General features: G+C 34.9%; 1 protein-coding gene across 1 annotated transcript in view; it reads left to right on the forward strand.

The window, feature by feature from the left end:
- Window positions 1-6,037: 6,037 nt before the first annotated feature.
- The window catches only part of LOC129005939 (neurogenic protein big brain-like), a 67,109-nt gene continuing 52,830 nt past the window's right edge, over window positions 6,038-20,316 (forward strand). Inside the window, exon 1 of the mRNA XM_054434975.1 lies at window positions 6,038-6,474. Coding sequence (XP_054290950.1) covers window positions 6,162-6,474 — 313 coding nt within the window. The 5' untranslated portion in view covers window positions 6,038-6,161. The remainder of the gene's footprint in view (window positions 6,475-20,316) is intronic.

Genomic DNA, 20,316 nt, shown 5'->3' on the forward strand with positions numbered 1-20,316 from the left:
GTTCGAAGTATTACAATTAATTGTACTTCTTTTCTCTCAATCCTTGAACCTCATTGGTCCGTTACCCGTGTTGATATGAGAAAAACTATGCTGATATGAAATGAAACTATGCTGATATGGAAGTAAACAGCTGTTAAGTGAAACTTTTCAATTCTAAGAACTGAACTGAAATGGCTACTTTAAAAAACGGTCGTAGGTAAAAACTTGTTTTCTACCTTTAATCCCCTATAATAGTCATTTATAGGTCGTTCATCTGCCAAACTTACTTGAAAAAATAATAGAGAAAAACAAATACCGTAACAAAGATCACATAAAGGCATATGATGAATAATCAGCTGTTAATTATAAACACTATAGTAATTGAGGAACAGCTGTTATACGCATTGCTTGGTTTCATTTTATTTTGTAAAGACATCATTTCTATAGTGTAATTTAAAATTCCCATTTTATTCTTATGGAGAAAATGAAAACTTGTAGTTTACTTGTTTATGGATAATAATTGATAAAAATTTACAAATTTATTTATTTCATCCTATACTATTGACCTATGGTCAAACACACTTTTTGCCATCCCCGTAGCAGCTGACCTAAGCACTCGTTAAATCTAATGTTATTTAAATAGGGAATAAATATGTCTTATTTATGGAAATATTTTAGTAAAACTGTTATCAGACAAGTTGAAATTCGCTTAGTCTGCAGGTTTGCTGCGGCGGGGGTATTTTAACGTCAGGTTTTGGGGTAGGCCTACATTATACTCATTTCAGAAGCACTAATAGAGAAAATAGGACAGGAGTATGGTATTGAGTCACAGTAAGAGTATAACAGTAAAAATGTCTTATCAGAGTCAGAGTGAATATTCTTCTCCTACGATCAAACTTGAAAGTTAACTTCAAAATAAAAAGTCACACATTCTTTATAGCACCTCTCGCACGATTTTGAGCGAATAAAATCGATCGGAGTCTTTTTAACTGCGTCCTTTGGAAGCGGGCCAAACAGTAAAAGGAATGGAGCAACAGATGACTACAGCAGCTGATACACTAGAGATTGGGAGTGTAAAGATTGAAGAAACCTTTTCGGCTAACATCTGCATCTCCAGATGCGCCCAAGGGATGTGCTGTGTGTGTGCGTGAGTGTGCGTGTGTGCACCAGGTGAGGCACGTGCAGCTGACTCCCCACCTGCCCAGTGCCTACACCCCCGGGCACCCTAGGGTTCCGCCCCACTGGCATGTGTCCTAGACCTTGTGCCACTGAAGCAGATCAACAGGCTACGTCCTCTATAGATATTTACATGTTTTAAACCTTGACAACTTGTGCATGTGTTATTAGTATTGTACTAGCTATTGTACCCGTGCTTTGCAACGGGAAGAGTAGACGAAATAGAAACATTTTGATACTTACATTTGTTGTATAAAATATTTACACATCCGCCAGCAATTTTAGAAACAAAATTCAACCTTTATGGTCTTCATAGGTTTATGGCTTTTAAATCTGGTAAATACAGGAGGAAATAGCCAATTTGGTTTTGATTAATTTTAAACATTGTGTAGGCTAATATGAGAAACACTTACCAAATTTTCGAATAACATATTTACATACATGATTTTCCAACTCCCTTATTCTTAACCCCTTTTCCCTTTATTTTTAACACTTAAAATTTCAATCTTGAAGTTTCAAAACTACACGAACGACTACATGAACACATATTTAAGGCCAATCTTCTTCAAATTAAATCACAAACAGCAACGGTTACATAATATATTTTTATAATAATTAACATAGTTTTAGAATAAATAATCTATGATGAAGTTGTGAATTATAAACCTACCAGTTGTGTAAAAACATTATAATTTCTTTACATCAGCAGTCTGAAATTGTGAAATAAGCATTTGGCAGTTTTGATTGTTTACATTCAAAATGTCAACACAAAGATAGTAGGGGTTATATTATGTGTGGTAAAAGGTAGGTTTAATTTAAGTCCGCACAGATGAGTTCAAATGTCTAACAAGAAGTCCTCTACATGATTCAGACTGTATTTCTGTAGAAAATAACAAGTTGTTACATTTCAGTACCCGTAGTACTTCGAAGGGGCCACTTGAAATAAGTCTGTGGATGTCGTGCATTGCACAGCCGATTATCCGTTCGTAAGTATAATTAGGGAGGTTGTTCTATATGTTCCTGGGAGAGTTTTTAATGTTACAGTTTGGAAAACTGCACGAATTTGGTGTGCCAAAGATCAAATGTTTATGTTAACTGTCGTGACCCTGTACGTGTACTGTTTGAGTTTATAATTGAAAAGATTGATAAATTTTAAATAATTTATTTTGCAAGATATAGAACTGGACCCAAATTATTAACAATTAACATATGCCTTAACTTAATGCCAGCATAGAACATTGAAATAATGATGCTTTCCAAAGCTAGTTTTTAAAACTAAACTGAAAGTAAGAAATGTTGGCGGAAATGATTTAAAGTGCGTCAGAATTAAAATGATGTCTCGCGGCGAGTTTCCTCAGCGAATACTTGTAGTTTAAACTCGTTAGGTGTTTGGAAAGTATTTGCGTCGTGATGAAGTTTTAATTGTTTATAACAACATCCTATAGGAACTTTATGAAACACTTAATTGAGTTTATAAATCTTTCACAATCTTATCGATGCTACAGAGAACCTGTAACTACGTATTCGATTCATTTTTTTTTGTTTTTTTGTTTTAGCACAGGCTAAGCATCTTTTTTAGCACGTTACTTGTTGTTTTATTGTTAACTAGCTGTACCCGCGGGCCTTGCCCCGCTTAACTTCATAAGTATTCGCATGGCTCAATCACGTCCTGGTTGAAGTTCATTCGCTACGCTCACTCACCTTCAGGTTGGAAATCGTTCGCTGCGCTCTCTTGTTTTCAGGTTAGCTCGTTCGCTACGCTTACTCGCCTCCAGGTTCATGTTCGTTCGCTACGCTCACTCACCTTTTGGTTGCAAATTAGCTGTTGTCATAAATTTAAAAAAGTCATCCCTTTTATTGTTTATAATATTTTGATAAAGGTTTTAATGTTTTTAATATTTAACATTGAAGAATTTAAACGTTGTTGAGTGCACAGGTGTGCTGCGATTGGGGTTTATAAATTTGGACTTATTCAAAAGTAAAATAGTTTTCTGTGCTGCACTCTGTAGAAACACTGTAGCACTATTTCAAATCATGACTAATGCTAATACAGAATGTTGTGATTATTAACCTACAAAACAATTGGTGAAAGTAAACATATGCTTTTAAATTATATTTATTTGTAAACATTGTAGATCAAAAAGTCTGACATTGGCCCACTTAAAACCCTCTGGGGCAGAGCCCTTTTGACGGATCTGCACCAAACTTCACTCGAACCATCCTAGAAAGATGCTTAATAAAGCCTGAAAGTTTCATTACAATCTGTCTAGCGGTTTCGGAGTCCATAACGTATATTACCTTACCTTACCTCCTTGGCCATTCAAACCTAAGTTGGTTTTTGGCCTCGCCAACAAGTTGCCTCCAGTGTTTTCTGTCTGCTGCTCGGTCAATTGATGTCCCCATGCGATGAAGGTCTTTCCATAACGTATATACACACACATATATATATATATACATACATAGTTCCTCTTTTATAGATATAGATGTGTAGGGTTGTAAATTTAAAACGTCTGTTAGGTGTGAAGATGATTTTTCGGAGTGTTCACTTAACACGTTCTCTCACTGCTCACCAATTACCATCTGATTCGAATCAAATGTACTGTATTCACCCTCGCTTATGTGAACAACGCATGAAGATTAAATTCATCTATATAGTATTACTAACTACAATGTTCATTCAGCATTAATTTCCTACTAGCTGGCCCGACAGACGTCGTCCTGTCCTAATGTGGCTTTGTGTCAATGCTCGTTCATTTTCAAGATGAGCTCGTTCGCATGGCTCAATCACGTCCTTGTTCAAGTTCGTTTGCTATACGCTTACTCACCTTTAGGTTGGAGCTCGTTCGCTGCGCTCACTTGCCTTCAGGTTGAAGTTCATTCGCTACGCTCACTCACCTTTTGGTTGCAAATTAGCTGTTGTCATAAAGTTAAAAAAATAATAGTGCTGCACCCTATTGGTAAACCTATTAACTTTTTAATGCCATTTAACATCACAGAATCAAATTGTTTAGTTGAACTAGCTGTTAAGATTCTTTAATTCTATTTAAATATGAGTACCTACTCATACCAAGTTAACATGGGTAACTCCAGAGCCACTGGGGCGGAGCCCTTTTGATGGATCTGCACCAAACTTCAGACAGACCATCCTTGAATAATGCTTAATAATAATGCCTGAAAGTTTCATTACAATCTGTAAATAGTTTTATTGAATTTTGGTTGCTATGAAGAGAAACAAATACAAAGAGATATTCTTTTAGGCTTTTCTAAAAAAAGTGGTTCATTTTTGCACTAAACAATCTATTGTAAATTACTTTTAAAAATATGTTAAATTAAAACAATGACATTTTGTGCTCTCTATAGCTTCGATACTGACTAAGATCAACTGTTTTATTAGTTAGGATCATTTATTAAAGATATGGGACAGCCGGGTCCACTAAAGCTACTGACTTTTCTCAAGATCGATCCGGTAACTTTTTTATTGTTAGCACTTTAACAGCTACCCACTTTGACGCAAGATCAAGATGTGAAAGACTAGAGAAACTGATCAAATGCCTTAGAACCCTCAGAGTAACATATTGAAAGTTAATGTTGGTCTTGTAATGATGAGTTGAATGCTCATTTCGCGGAAGGTCCATAACACGATGAAGTCCATGAATCCACGAGTCGTGACGACGAGTTTCTCAATTCCGAAGATGAAGACATCAATCATGATCCACTCATGTTCTCACGCTGACATTTCACATTGACGATAAGCTCATCTGCCCTCCGTGTGTTACGACTAATATTTCAGAGATCAGAGATTTATGGAAGACGCGTGATGAGTCGAAACAATAGCGAGAGGCGTACACTCTTACAAAAACTGTAGGGAATTGGGAAATGTAGGCATTGTTTAGGCAAGTTACGGTTATTCCTGTCAAAAATAATACGGTATTAGTAACAAAATAGGATGTACGTTGATTTAAGGACGAAACATCGGAACCTTTTCTGTTAATTTGATAAATGTATATTTGTTTTATTCTTATAATTATCTTCAAAATCTGTTTAGGATTCGGTTAGGTTAAGTTGGAGCTAAGGAATAAACCTATACCTTGGATACTGTGGTGGTGAATTGACGGAAACAGTCCTCTGGCGAGCAACAGGTAGTTAAGTGAGTATCTGCACTGCTATATAAACTCAGGGCTAGATATATATATGTATATATCTAGCCCTGATATATACTGCTGAGTAGATCGGATAAAAAGCGTAGAAGACAGCGTTTAGAAGTTTATCTTGGTACCAATAGGCTTTCGAGGAACCCATAAACTAACAACCGATGTGGAAGCAGACTAACGTACGTTGAACTTAATACTTAATTAATACTTTTCAATGAAATGGTGACCAAACAAAGTAGGTATTTTCATGCCAAGTATGAATGGAGATGAGTGTTGGATGAGTGGCACGATCTTGTAGTCTTGTTAGTGACTAAGGTCGACATACTCCTTAGACACAGCTGTTAATTATATTAATAAATTTTGGCTTTTTGAGTTCAAGGGGGTTTCAAATAATAAATTCATGGTAACTTAAGTTATCTCCAATTCCTATTCCGTGTTTAATGTATTCTGTGAATAGAATCATTTAGCTTTGTTAAAAAAATTAACAAATGAAACGAAACTCGAGACACTCTGGTGGCCATGACAGTGGCAACTGGTGGCTTATAAGAACAACCAAATTAATTAGACGTCCAGCTGCAAAGCATGGGCGCCAGATGGTAAAGTTAAAGTGATAAACAGTGGCGCTGTCCTGCGCCGTGGAGGATCGCCGAACTAGCATCAACACCGCGCGGCGCGGCGCGCTCCCCTCGGCGCTTCACCAGCTTGGCTCTCATTCCGTCGCGGCAGTCCGTCCGGAGCGCGTCGTCCAACCCGCTCGTAGTAGTCAGTGCACGTGCATCGTTTGGTAGATACAGAAATGCAACAGTAAAGGAAGTTTTTAAGTTTGTTTAAAGTGTTTCCCTTGCTTTACTAGTGATGACGACTCCGGTAGTTCAAGACGTACAGAGTGTCGAGTACGGCGTTGCCACTCTGCTGGAGAAGATCGCAACGATGCGTAGAGACGATGCTCCTCCTCGACTTCTCCCTGCTAAAGCCGAGATGCGAACCTTGGAGTTCTGGAGGTCCATCATCTCGGAGTGTCTGGCGTCTTTCTTCTACGTGTTCGTGGTCTGTGGGGCGTCCGCCGCAGTGGCACCCACGGGCTCCCAGGGGTTGGTGGTCATCGCCAACGCGCTGGCCGCAGGGTTCTCTATGGCAGCGCTCACTCAGGCCTTTGGACACGTGTCTGGTAAGTCTCCTTGTAAATTGTGGTAATAAAATGCTAAAAATTATTAACTTTTACTTATACCTTTACAAGAGTTATTTTGGAAAATTTTGTTCTATTCGTTTCTTTAGACATAGAATTAAAGAGTACGATTTATGTTTACACTTATTGTGCTAATTTTAAAAGTACATGTTCTACGTCATTTTAAGTTTTATGTTGATTAATCTTTTTAATCTTGATAATCTCTATATATGCAAAGGGAGAAGTTTTGTTTGGAAGTAATTATAGAAAGGTATGAAAACAAAAATATAGAAAAGTCAAGAACACGCGTCCAAAGTCTTATTATTCGAAGAATACCGTTTCACGTTGTAACAAAGTTGTATCGTCCATTTCTCATCTTTTCTTATTACTTATCGTATCTTATTTCTTATTGCAGTAGGCTAAACCCAACAGAAAAAAATAAACTCAATACAATCTGATTGTATTGTGATGACGTTTCTTTTGCTATCCAATAACATGTTTACAGCGCCAATATATTGTTATATTACATGTCATAAGCATTTAACTTCACGTTTGATCTGGCAAAGATGGGTTGCATGGAAGTAATAAGGTCTACTGACAAATGCTCTTTAAGCAATGTTTTATATGAAAATGACTAAACCTATCCCAAAACCGAAGGATTGTTCAATCGTCTTGCAATAACACCATCGCCTCATCTACGTATGTAAACCGTACAAAACCACATTTTTAAAGAATTAAACCTTTGGTTTTACTTGAGTTACTAATTACCATATTCAAACAAGTCAAGTCTGACGGGATTTCAATCTATTGAACGTTGATGGTTCGTCCAAAATTCATCATTGTTAAACAAAAGGCGACCTCATTAACGCTCGACTTTTCTTTAATGTATTAATTAAATCCAAATTCTTTGGCACTGGATAAAAGTTTAATCGACTACACTGAACATAAATAGTAAAAATTCTGTCATTCCTTTATTAAGCAAGTGAAAATATTTCTAAACGTATAATATGTCGGAGAATTTTGTTAGGCTATTAATTTTTTTTTTAATTTAGTCAAAACGATATTCTTTTGTTTCTTATACAGTAGGCTAGCAACAAACCCAAGTAACTCTTGAGCAAATATTGTTCTGTTTGCAAATATTGTTCTTATTGTAAGTGTAAAAAAGGGTCATGTCGCTCTAATTTTGCCTGTTAAAACAAAAGATTTTAATTGTGATCTAAATGTAAATTTCCCTTTATTTTAGACAAGTTTAATTAAACACTCAAAAAAGAAAAATAGAATCTTACTAATCTGCAGGTTTGCTGCGACTGTGGTTTGTATTTGTAATATCTTTTCTTTCACACAAAATTATTCGCAATGCAAATGAATCAACAGGTATACACATCTGTTGCAGACTATAGAATTAGCAACAGTAATCTATCCAAATTCTAACTAGGCTACACAATTTAATCATTCCCATTTACCTATTTAGATATAAACTATTTTACATTATCTTTTGTCCTCTTATTCTCCTTTATCCGCCAGAGGGGGTCCTCCGTGGTTCAAGGAGGGTTTGAGTTCTAAGCTTTCATCTAGATGAATATCGGACCTATAGACACCGGGTATGGAGGGTCGTGTCTTTGAAACTCGCTCAACTGAGAATATCTCCTCTCCCTGGCCCATCTCTCGTTTACAACTTTCGCAAATAATCTATATATTGTGTATTTCAACGGATCGCAAACGATAAGCAGACAGTAATGTGTACTTTTTAGACGAACAATTCCCTTTCCAACACAAGTTAATATTTTTAATTCTCAGTTCTACATACATTAGGATTTTTCTGAAACATTTAAACGCAGGTTCGTATAAAAGTGTGCGAGTAAAAGACAATTGTTGGATAAGAATGCAATGCTTTGTTTGCTAGCTTCTCGTAAAATTAATTTCCTTTGTGTAGCACTTGTCTGGATTTTCTTCAGTTTTCCTTTAAACTTTTGAGTTCTACTATCTGGTGTACATTCTTGGAAATCCAGTATATGCAAACTCCTATTTCGTTTGTATGCTAGACTGGTGAATATTAAGCTGCTGAACTAATCAATTTACTCTTTTAATATTTTCTAACATATTTTTCAGTCGACGACGACGATTATGCTATGCAATTTGCGAATAACAAGAAATCTAATAGGATCAAATATAGTTTGAATGACAACTCGTCAAACTGCAATACAAAATCGTCAATATCGTCAAAATGTGTGATTATTACGATTATTAATGTATTTTTAGTTTATTTTTATTTTTAAAATCTTCGAAAGTAAATCTTCGTTGTCGGAGGTGCGTGTGTGATTTAACACCGAGACACTCAGTAGCATAATAGCTTTGGCCACACACACTGACACTCACACACACACAGACGGTCTAGACGCAGTGTCAGTGTCTGTTCTATTGTATGGTTTTATTCGCCGTGACAAGCCTAGCCAGTACCCGTCCCTGTCTAGTGTCTGATATGTCTAGATTCCACTGTCTAGTGTCTAGCGATACACTATCTCGTCCAGTGACGCCTAACAGCTTCGGCCTATTTGACTGGGCCATCTCCAACAGAAACGTTCCTAAGATCGTCTAGCGAAAATTGGTTTAAAAAAATACAAAATACCATTGTCCTTCCAAAAAAACTTTCCTTGAATGTGTAGTTTTGCTAAGTAGAATAACTGAACAACGGTAATAAACCATACGATGTATAAAGGATGGGTGTTTGAAGAGCGAGAGTATGAAGGACGAGTGTGAAGGATGAGTGTATGAACGACACGAAAGGTTTTGAGTGGCCAAGACCACATTATTGAGACAGTATCTTGTTGTTCTCGATGTTTAATGTGCGAAGGACAGCAAGATCCAGTTACAATCTGTCAAGAACGGTTTCAAACTTTTACTAGCATGGTTTGTTTGGCAAAAGTCTAACCAATAAGAAATATAATGTTACGTTTTATGTACCTAAGTAAAGGTACCTCTACTGTTAAAAAAAAGTTTAGACACTCATGTTTGGAGCTCTACAAAAAAGTAACAAAATTTAGAAAAACATGGATTACCGTTACATTAAAATTTTATTGTTGGAGCATCTAGTTCAAAATATAAGCAGACACCTAGTTGTTTTCTCATCCCCATAATGTACAATGCACAATGCAAATCTTAAAAATAAAAAACAATTGAATAACTTACTAAAATCCTATAAATAAAACAAATACATTTTCGCTACCAACTTGTATTAAATATTCTTATAACTGGACAACTTTTATTAAAAATCCTAATGGATTTTATTATTTCCCAAATAGATCAATATCTAAACTTAGGCTATACCGATAGTTGAATCCATTTATCTAAACACATTATTACAAATCCATTGAACTAAATAATTATGAATACAAATCCGTTGAAAGAACCTATTGGAAGCCACAGCAGTAGTGTAAAAACGCTATTCACTGGAGCAGGAGGACGAGCAACCCCAATTGTACCATAGCACCCCATCATGTGTACACGATATTTTACGTTTCACCTGTTTTGGATTGAATATATATTTCTACGTAAAAATGCTGTGTGTGTTCATTCATGTGTAAATTCATAGCATGAGGAGCAGCTTTAAATTTATTAGTGTAAAAACGCTATTCACTGGAGCAGGATCAGGAGCAACTCTCAATTGTACCATAGTACCCCATCATGTGTACAGGATATTTTACGTTTCACCTGTTTTGGTTGTAATGTATATTTTATGTACACACGCTATTCACTGGATGAGGAGGAGTAACACAGTGTACTGTTCATAGTTAATGACAGTTATTGTACTTCACAAATCTTATTACTTGATTGCTTTGCCTTGAATATATATTTTGAGTGAGGTATTGGGATTATTACCGTGTGCTGTTTATAGTTTATGATATTTTACTGGGTGTTATTGAACTTAAAAAATCTTTTTACTTGATTATTTTGGTTTGAGAATATATTTTGTGTAAAAACGCTATTTATTGTATGAGGAGCAACACTGTGTACTGTTTATAGTTAACGATTGTACTGTTATTGAATTTCATGTTATTACTTGATTGCTTTGCCTTGAATATATATTTTGTAGGGGCTTTCTCACCAAATTGTCATCCTGTACTATAAACATGTTGTTGTGTGTTCATTGAATTCATCTACACATTACCTAGTGAAAGGAAAAGTGGTCCTGCCAGCTGTCCAGACCCACCATCATTCTCTTGTCTCGTGACCTCCATCCTTATTTCCATTGAGACCATTATTCTAAGTGAAATAGTTTAAAGAAAATAAATGTTAGGTTAACCAGTTGAATATAGGATTGCTGCCATGAAATGATGGGTGGGGGTTTAATAATAACTCCAAAATGAATGTCTAATAATTCTATAATTTGTCCTCAAAATAACCATTTAGATGATATATGAACATTAACTCAGCAGGGGTAGCTTAGTCTATAATTATGCTCGCATCATTATACATATAAAATTAACAATTGATTCTAATTGCTTCAAGTGTATAAAGGTCTACAAAATCATTCTTTGAGTTTAGTTACTTTTAAAATTGTTACATTTAATGAAAACGTAATATCAAAAACTTTGTAATTCTTTGGAAAACACTTGTAATAATTGAGTCTTTAACGATACTTAATTAAATCAGACAAACTGACAACATCTGGCAAGCAGTTTAGATACATATAAAATTAACAATTGATTCTAATCGCTTCAAAAGTATATACAAAATTATTCTTTGAGTTTAGTTACTTTTAAATTAATATATTTACATAATATTAAAAGCTATGTACTTTGTAATTCCTTGGAAAACACATGTAATAATTGAGTCTTTAACGATGGTTAATTGAATCACACAATCTGACAACATCTGGCTAGCAAATAAATTGATACAACAAATTAATGAATAATGTTTTTTCTAATATCCTTTAGATCCTGTACATGAATATACATATAATACAACCCTGTACAACAAACATTATCACAGGAACCAACACACCTAACTAGTACAATGGATTGATAAGCAGTGACACTAGATGTGGGAAATTCAACATAAAAAAAAAAAAATAATAATAAACAATCATCCTTGAAAGTAATAATTAACTACGTGATTATATTACAAGATACAACAACATAATACATATATCTCAGTGGCACCAAGTGCGGGGAAAATTCAACACAAAAAATAATAAACAAACATAATAAACTATGTACTGGTATTACAAGATACAACATATCTCAGTGGCACTAGATGTGGGAAATTCAAAATAAACAAACATAATAAACTACGTAATGGTATTACAAGATAGTGGCACCAAGTGCGGGGAAATTCAAAATAAACAATCATAATAAACTACGTATTGGCCTTACAAGATAGAACTCAGTAGCACCAAGAGCAAGAAAAATAATAAAAAACATCCTTGAAAGTAATAATTAACTACGTAGGCCTACTGGCAAAATCATTATTACAAGTTAGTGGCACCAAGTGTGGGAAATTCAAAATAAACAAACATAATTAACTACTTACTGGCATTACAAGATAGAACATACATATAGACCCTTTTTATTTGTTAATTCTCATTTCAAATTTAACTACTTTCTCAAAACATTGTCCTGAATTTTTGGCCTCACATTCACCACGCTCTGTTAAAAGTTTATTGAAACCACTCTCAATTTCATTAGCTATGCTACTCTCTACTGTTAGGATGATTGATTTAGTTTTAAAATTCAATTTACTAACATCCCCATCTTTTGTGTATTGGGATTCTATGTAAAATTGAAATCTAACTACCTTGTTTTTCTCTACATTCTTCCTTAGTATTTCTTGAATCTGCTCCCTCAAGTCCTCAAGAAAATCTTCCATACTTCTACATGTTTCCCCGATGTGTTGGACACTCCATCTCTCCACCTTTCCTTGAAAAGCACTTCTAACAAGAACTAGCTCCATTCCTTTTTATATATCTGAAAAATTCGGAATAATTAATCTTGGTCGGGTTTTGGGATAGCATAGTGTCCGAACGCAAGAGTATCAATTTTGTTTGGTAAAATGTACCGTTTTTTATCATCTGGATTTAAGCATAGCTTTTTCTGTTTGATTAGGGATACTGCCCCCTTTGAAGATGATATTCGGACATTATCCAACCATAGTCCAGTTTTAGTTTCTGCTTCCTTAGGTCGTGTGTTAAAGAGGCTATCTTTATAGTCTTCAAAGTCCACCTCTTTCTGTACTACTCTCTTCTGTGTTCCTTTGCTTTTCTTCTTGTTTGTTTCTTCGATTTTCTTCTTTACATCAAACTTCTTGGTGGCGTACTCCTTACTGCGTAGACCGACAAACTCCGTTAAAATGTTGGGTGCTAGTTCATCTTTGAACTTACCAAGGACCAGTTTATTTTTTAAAGAATGTAAGGGATGTTTAGGGTCGTAATTCCGGGTGTCAAGCTCATTTAAAATTTTGGGGTCGTTAGCTATGTCATTGTATAGGTCTTGAGTGTATATTGTCATAGCATATGCATCGGTATCTTTGTAGTTGATTTGTATGTTGTCTCCGTATTTAGGTTTTAGAACATCATAGTAAAAAGAAAATAAGTGGACTTTACTCAAATCAAGGACTGCTGCACCAATAAAGATTGGTTTGTCAAAAACGATTGTCTTCGGGGCCATATTGTACATAACAAGACTTTCACCAAAATCATAACTGTCTATAAACTGCGGGCTAAACGATAGTTTGCTAGCTTGCTCACAAGTCGTTGGGACTACTACTCGGATCCGTTTTTCAACTCGTTCACAAGTCTTCCCTGAAAAAGAAAACCAAACATTTTAGGGTGGGAAATAGTTAAATTTTTAATACTGTACATGACACTTTGTGAATAATAAGATTTAACCCCGTCAAAATGTGTAGATTTGCAAACTGACTTTATATCACCAGTGGTTTTTAAAGTTCCCGTGTTATCCATATTATTTGTCAGCTAGATAATTTAATTTTTGTTAATATTTAAGGAAACATGTGCTACAGAAATGAAATATTTAAATACCATTTGAATTTGGGTTGATGTAAATATTACAATGGAATAAAGTGAAAAAATTATAATATTAAGTAAGAGGAGTCTATAAGAAATGTTGATTATATCGAACTGTTATGTACATCGTGAGTATTTCCATAATCTTTGAATCCACTATCAGAAATTATGGCTGTTATTTGTTTTAAAATATACTCGAATTCAATCAACAGGTACACTAGTTATCTATGAATTTTTAAAATCTAGGTGTTAATTGACATAACTTGCGAAATTTGTGTGAAAATCTAAATGTTAATTAACATAACTTGTAAAATGTGTGTGAAAATCTAGGATTTAATTGACATAACTTGTAAAATTCGTGTGAAAATCTAGGTGTTAATTGACATAACTTGTAAAATGTGTGTGAAAATCTACGTGTTAATTGACATAACTAGTAAAATTTGTGTGAAAATCTACGTGTTAATTGACATAACTAGTAAAATTTGTGTGAAAATCTAGGTGTTAATTTTCATAACTTGTAAAATGTGTGTGAAAATCTACGTGTTAATTGACATAACTTGTAAAATCTAGGTGTTAATTGACACTCACCATATAAGGCATTGTTCATAAGCTTCCAAAATTCCTCTTCAAATGGGTTGCCTGACTCAATCCTCTTTTTGGTCGTCAATTCGACATAAGGGGCGATGTATGGGGATTGCTTGAACTTGATTCCTCTGTGGATCTTGGTGAGAATTAGTCCGTGTTCCACAGCCTGTTGTAGAGCTCGGTAATGGCAGACATACTTCGTCCTCGAGCCAAGTGTCTCCATTAGCATATTTTGGCCGTCAATCACTTGGACCTCGGGTAGGAATGGCATGTCATTGTGAGTGTCGTGTAGATGATCAGGGTATTGGAAGTCCGCTTCCAAAAAGTAGCCGGTGTCTGAGTCCGGGGGTAGTTGTAGGACTTCTTTCACTAAATCGTCATTCCCCTCAACCCAAGTGAATTCACTAATTGGTAGGTGTTTCGATAAACAAAAGCCATATAAATTATTGGCATCAATATACCATAAATAAGAGGTTGGTTTTGTGGGATCGTAGAGGTGTTCCATGTAAGGGTTATTTGCACGGCTTAAGCGGTGTGAACATCCCACTAATCCTCCGCGCATTCCTCTCTGAACAAACTTGACCATTTCTAAGTCAGTTAACAAATCAATTGTCACATTTGTATAACGTAACATGGCATCAAAGGTCAGTCCTGGAGTACTTACATAGTATAGTGGATCGAGTTGGAATTCCCTCATTGACATTGCTCTAAAGTCCTCAAATACATCTGCCAATAGTAAAACGTCACACATCTGGTAAATCATGACATAGTCCTTTAGGGTTTTGCATTGAAAAACTCGCCAAATGGATTTTGCGTGTTCGTAATTTTGTGGATTTATGTCTTCATCTGTTAAAATGGAGTAAAATGATTCCATTGGAGGGAGAGATGTTTCTTCAAGTTTAGAGAGTGAAGAGAGATAGTCGTAGGGTAGAAAGCCTTTAGTGGTTATAAGATTGAATGTTTCGTCCTCAGGAAAGTATTTACGTGATAATGCTTTTTTGTCATCACTGAGAAAGCTACTCAGTTTATCCAAAGAGAAAGAGAGGAATCGGTAACTGTCAATAAATTGAACAGTCATGCCACCCATTTTCTTAGTAAAACTTATAAAAGTGTCTGTTGTGTGGGGAATGACTGTAATTTTACCATCTTGTTTTCCTAATTCTGGAATAATGAAATTTGCATCGTAGCGGGAGAGGTTATGAACGACGACATTTACAACCCTCTGGTCTCTGTAAAAAAGATTACAGCGATTGTGGGCTGCTCCATAAAATCGGCCAGAGACATGATCATGCGAGCGTACCTTTTTATTTCTATCGTCAAAACCTCCTCTTAAACATATGTGGCATGTAGTGGCCAGGTCGAACTCATGTTGTTGTTGATCAGTAAGTTCAGGGACATCTCTTATTCTCTTTGTATATAACACCTTTTCAATTTTTTCTATATCTTCTTTTAGCATGTTAAATAGCTTGCTTGGAGCATCAAGACCACAGTAGGCTCTGTAGTTGGTCAGCATGTCACTTTCTTCATCTTTTAGTAAATATCCGAATGAAAAGGGGACATGTTTTTGTAGAACAACGGTGTTGCTAGATCCGGGTTCTTTAACAGGTGTTGTCAATGATTCAAAATCCAGATAAATTGTAAACCGTTTCTTTCTGAGATTCTCAAAATTCCTGAAGTAAAGCTTAGTTTTGTTGCCCTTTGGAGTGTCATTAAACAATGGTCCACCACTAATTCCTTGACAGAATTCTGTGTGTCTTTTGAGCTGTTCTTCTGCTTTCTTGTTAGGTGTATTATAAAAGTAAGCACGACATCTTCTACACATTTTTACAAAATGTCGGTGTTTTGATATCCTGTTCCTAAGTAATCCTTCAAAGTCCAGGATTAGGTGGTACACATTTCCCACTCTAATCAAATCAAAGTGTTTGTCTTCCTCTACAAAGCCAACACTGGTGATATAGGCAGGAATTAATTTTCCTTCATGAATAGAAAAAATTGACAGCGAAACACAATTCCTTCTCTCAAAGCTAGGAAAGTCTGTTACATCTTCCCCCCATTCAAACACAGTAGTATTATCCTTAGAAGAAATTGCATACTTAAAAGATTCTTCTCTGCTTAGTTCAGGTGGAGATTTTTGTACATATTTCGTGTCTAAGGTTTTCTCGCTAAAACACTGATGAAGTTCCAACTCTTCCTTAGTCTTGAATTTGTCACTACATATGCGACAGAAATAACAACCTCCTGCCATGTTATGTATAAGTTTGAGATGTAAAACTAAAGAACTGTTGGTAGCAAAAGTCTTGCTACACAACCTACAACTAACTCGTTTAGGTAAGAACCGATGTTTGGTTCCAAGGTGAGCTAGGAGACCTTTCTCAGTTATAAATTTTCTAGGGCATCTTTTACATTGGAAATTGGTTGATTTCAGTTCATGTTTTTCTTCCAGATGACGTTTGAAGTTGTCAAGTAGATGAAATGAGCTCATACACTTTGGACAGTAAAAACGACTCTTAGGAAGGTTATGCTTCAATCTATTGTGTAAGCCAATGCTTCTTTGATTCTTGAATATTTTTGGTGGCGTACACAATTTACACATTATTGTAATGTTAGAGTGTACATTTTTGATATGCCGTGTCAAGTTACGTTTGTGTGTGAATGTTTCCTCACAAATGTTACAGTTATATAGTGGAGTATTTCTTGCATGTTTAAGACCAATATGCTGTGTCAAATTAGATTTCCGTGTGAACTTTTCTTTACAAATGTCACAATTATATACAGGAGTATTTCTTGTATGTTTAATAGCAATATGCCGTCTCAAGTTAGATTTCCGTGTGAACCTTTCTTTACAAATCTCACAGATATATACAGGGGTATTTCTTACATGAAGAGCAATATGCCGTCTCAAATTAGATTGATCTTTGAATGTTTTGTGACATATGTTACAGTTGAATGTTGAAGATGGAAAATTATGTGATTGATCTTTGTGACGTTTAAGGTTAGATTTTCGATTAAATGCCAAATCACAGATGTCACAAATAAACTTTTTATGTACAGTTTGTATATGACTATCCAGCTCATTTTTCGTCGCATATGCATTTGAACATAATGTGCATGGGAAAAACCCAGTATCTCCGAAACTAGACGTAGATGGTTGTGGGTCGTCCATCTGCCCTAAAAGAAAAAAAAGAACGAAATAGAAAGAAGGTTTTGAATCAAAATAACAACAAACATTAGAGAGAATGATGACCCACAGTCGAGGCTCATTAATGCAAAGTGAAAACGAAAGCATGCCCTCCCGTTACTGGACTCAGAACCGGTTTATGTCAATGACCCGACCCACCTCAACTCACACTGCAACTCGACTCTACACCAAATCTCTCTAGTTCATAGTAAGAAATCATTAGTAATTTGAGAAATATCTCATCACACTTTGGCTAGAGCATAGCCATAAGGCCCATCGTGCAAACTGGTATTAGAAAAAAAAAACCGATTATAATTTAGTTTAGACAACTTTTATGTTCTAAGATTATACCCGGTATCAAATAACATGCAAACTAGTAACATTAGACTTCTCATCCCACTGTAAATTTTAAAGCACGTTTTTGTGTCTAGTTCATGTACGGTGACACTGGGTGCTAGTGTCGACAACATTTTGTTTCTATTATTTTAGGGTTAATTTCTTGATTTGTGCTTTACTGTTTGGTTATGTAACTAGGGGACAACTTATTGTTTATGATTGGATCATATTATTTGGTTAAACGAGGTTTTAAATGACTGTAATATTGTAAACAAAACACGAGCTCTACATAAACCGTATAGAACTAACAATAAAATTGTCTTCAGCTGTTCCATAAGGATGAGAAATCTAGTGAGGGAGTATGTTTAATGTTTACTTACCACATATAGGAGGAAGGTCTATTACTGAATTGTGGTGGAAGTTGTAGCAAAATATTAGCTGAAAACAAAACAAAAAAAAAATTACTCAATAATTTTACACCATTATATTCATTATATTTACATATCACTCTTATAAGTTAAATACCACTCATTTTTAATAGTCAATAACTAACAATTGCGCATAATAATCTCAAAAAACAGCTCCTATGATTGTAAAAAAAATATCTATGCTACACTCTGTTCTGGGAATATTAGTTGAAAACTTTAATATATTTACTGAATTGTAACAAATCAGTAGGACATTACAAAGGAAAATGCTACATTTGGTATGTATGATGTATTACGACTGTTCAAATATACACTATCTATATCTATAAAAGAGGAAGTATGTTTGTATATACTCTATAGACTCTGAAACCACATGACAGATTGTAATAAAACTTACAGGCATTCAAAAATGGTTTGTATTAAGTTTGGTACAGACCCATCAAAAGGGCTCTAACCCAGTGATTTTTAAGGGAAATTTACAACTACAATATAATGTTTATGTATGTCTAGATGTCATTTTGTATTTTTAAACAAAATTTGACACATTGTTCCACGATACCAGTGATACCAGTGACTAACGCAATAACAATCAACAATATATTAGATTAATTATTCACATGAAAAAGTTTATTCTGTAAATTAATAATGAGTGAACGACTTAATTAATCTAACAATATCTGTAGGCTGAGTTATTCAACCTCTTAAACGAATTAAACACCTTGAGCAATGCTCAATCCCATGGAATTAACAAGTTAAATGTCTATGATGAAACTTTTTGTAACTTGGTATCCAATTAAAAACTCCAACAAAACATGAAGCCAATTACAATAATTTACCTTTAACGTACAATATTTATCAATAGGGATTCTAAAGATTACTAAAAAGGAAAACGGTTACTTACCAAATAATATAGGTAGTGTTGAAAACGGGGTACATGAGACACTCTCCAACCATAAACTGAAATAAAATATTATATCAATATTTATGTCAACTTAACAATAAGTAATGAGTAATACTGAAATGTGAAAGTTTGTGTGTTTGTTTGAAGTTCAATCACACATTAACTAATGGACAGATTAGGTTAAAATTTGGCATAATGATAGCTCATATTCCCAATTAACATATAGGCATATTCTTATCTAAAAGATCTCCGCCCCAGTGGTTCTGTAGTTCCCCATGTTAATATTATTAGGGAATTAAAAAAAAAAAAAAAAGTCAGCTGTTGATTCTATGATATGCAAAAGTATTAAAAGGTTATTGGGTGCAACATTATATATGACAACCACTAATTTGAACTAAGTAGCAACAAAATTGTATTACCCAGTGAGAACTAACTGTCAAAGTAGAAATGTTTATAGCTATTTTATATTTTTAATTTCATGAATAATTTGTGATATTTTGAAATCTTTAATAATTCTTTTTGTCTATTATTTAGGTGAAGTGCTAGAACATGATGGCTATAGTAGTTGAATAATAGTATATTATACCATAAATTTAAACTGTATCCTCCCCCATTGCAAATGCTAATAAATAAGAGTATAACTGCAATAAGCATTTTACACTGATGCCAACCCCGTACGAAGGACAGGTATTCTGCTAGTTAATAATAAAATTCTCATGATGTTAAAGGTTCAACCCTTACTCAAAAATATGTCAGTAACAAAGAACTCATTCTTATTCAATACATTAGTATTCAGTACACAGTGTACTATAGTTATTTAGTATTAAAGTACTAGTTATACATTATAATAAGAAATTAGACCCAGAAATCTTCTAAATCGAACAGTGTTGGGGTTTACAACATATTTCTCAAAAGTGTTTCCTCATTTAATTTGTACAATTAAAATCAAAATCTGCTAAGAAATCACTGTGCACAAGAATTGTCCAATGTAACAAGATAATTTAAACGTTGAGTAGAGTTGAAACTATCAGAAAAATGTAAAGAGTTACATACCTTAGATGTGCTGGAACACTAGTGTCGGCAAGGAGATGCGATTTGCAACTGCGCAGATCACTGACCTGCCTCCATCTTATACTGCGAATTTGCCGTTCATCTAACGGGAGTGTTACCGTTACACAGAATCATTCACAACTGCAAAGATCACTGCTGACCTGCCTCCATCTACTGCGAATTTGCCGGTCATCTAACGGGAGTGTTCCCGTTACACAGAATCGCAGAATCGGAAGAAGGTACCAGGAGACAGAGCTCAATTTTTGCAAACCTTCTCATCGCTTAGTAGCACTTTCGTTGTTTATCAATTTAGTAAGGATTACATGGTTGTTATATATTCTCTACATGT

This window comes from Macrosteles quadrilineatus, unplaced genomic scaffold, assembly GCF_028750875.1.
Source record: "Macrosteles quadrilineatus isolate MER2022 unplaced genomic scaffold, UCM_ALF_1.0 Scaffold_46__1_contigs__length_943047, whole genome shotgun sequence".
Taxonomy (NCBI): Eukaryota; Metazoa; Arthropoda; class Insecta; order Hemiptera; family Cicadellidae; genus Macrosteles; species Macrosteles quadrilineatus.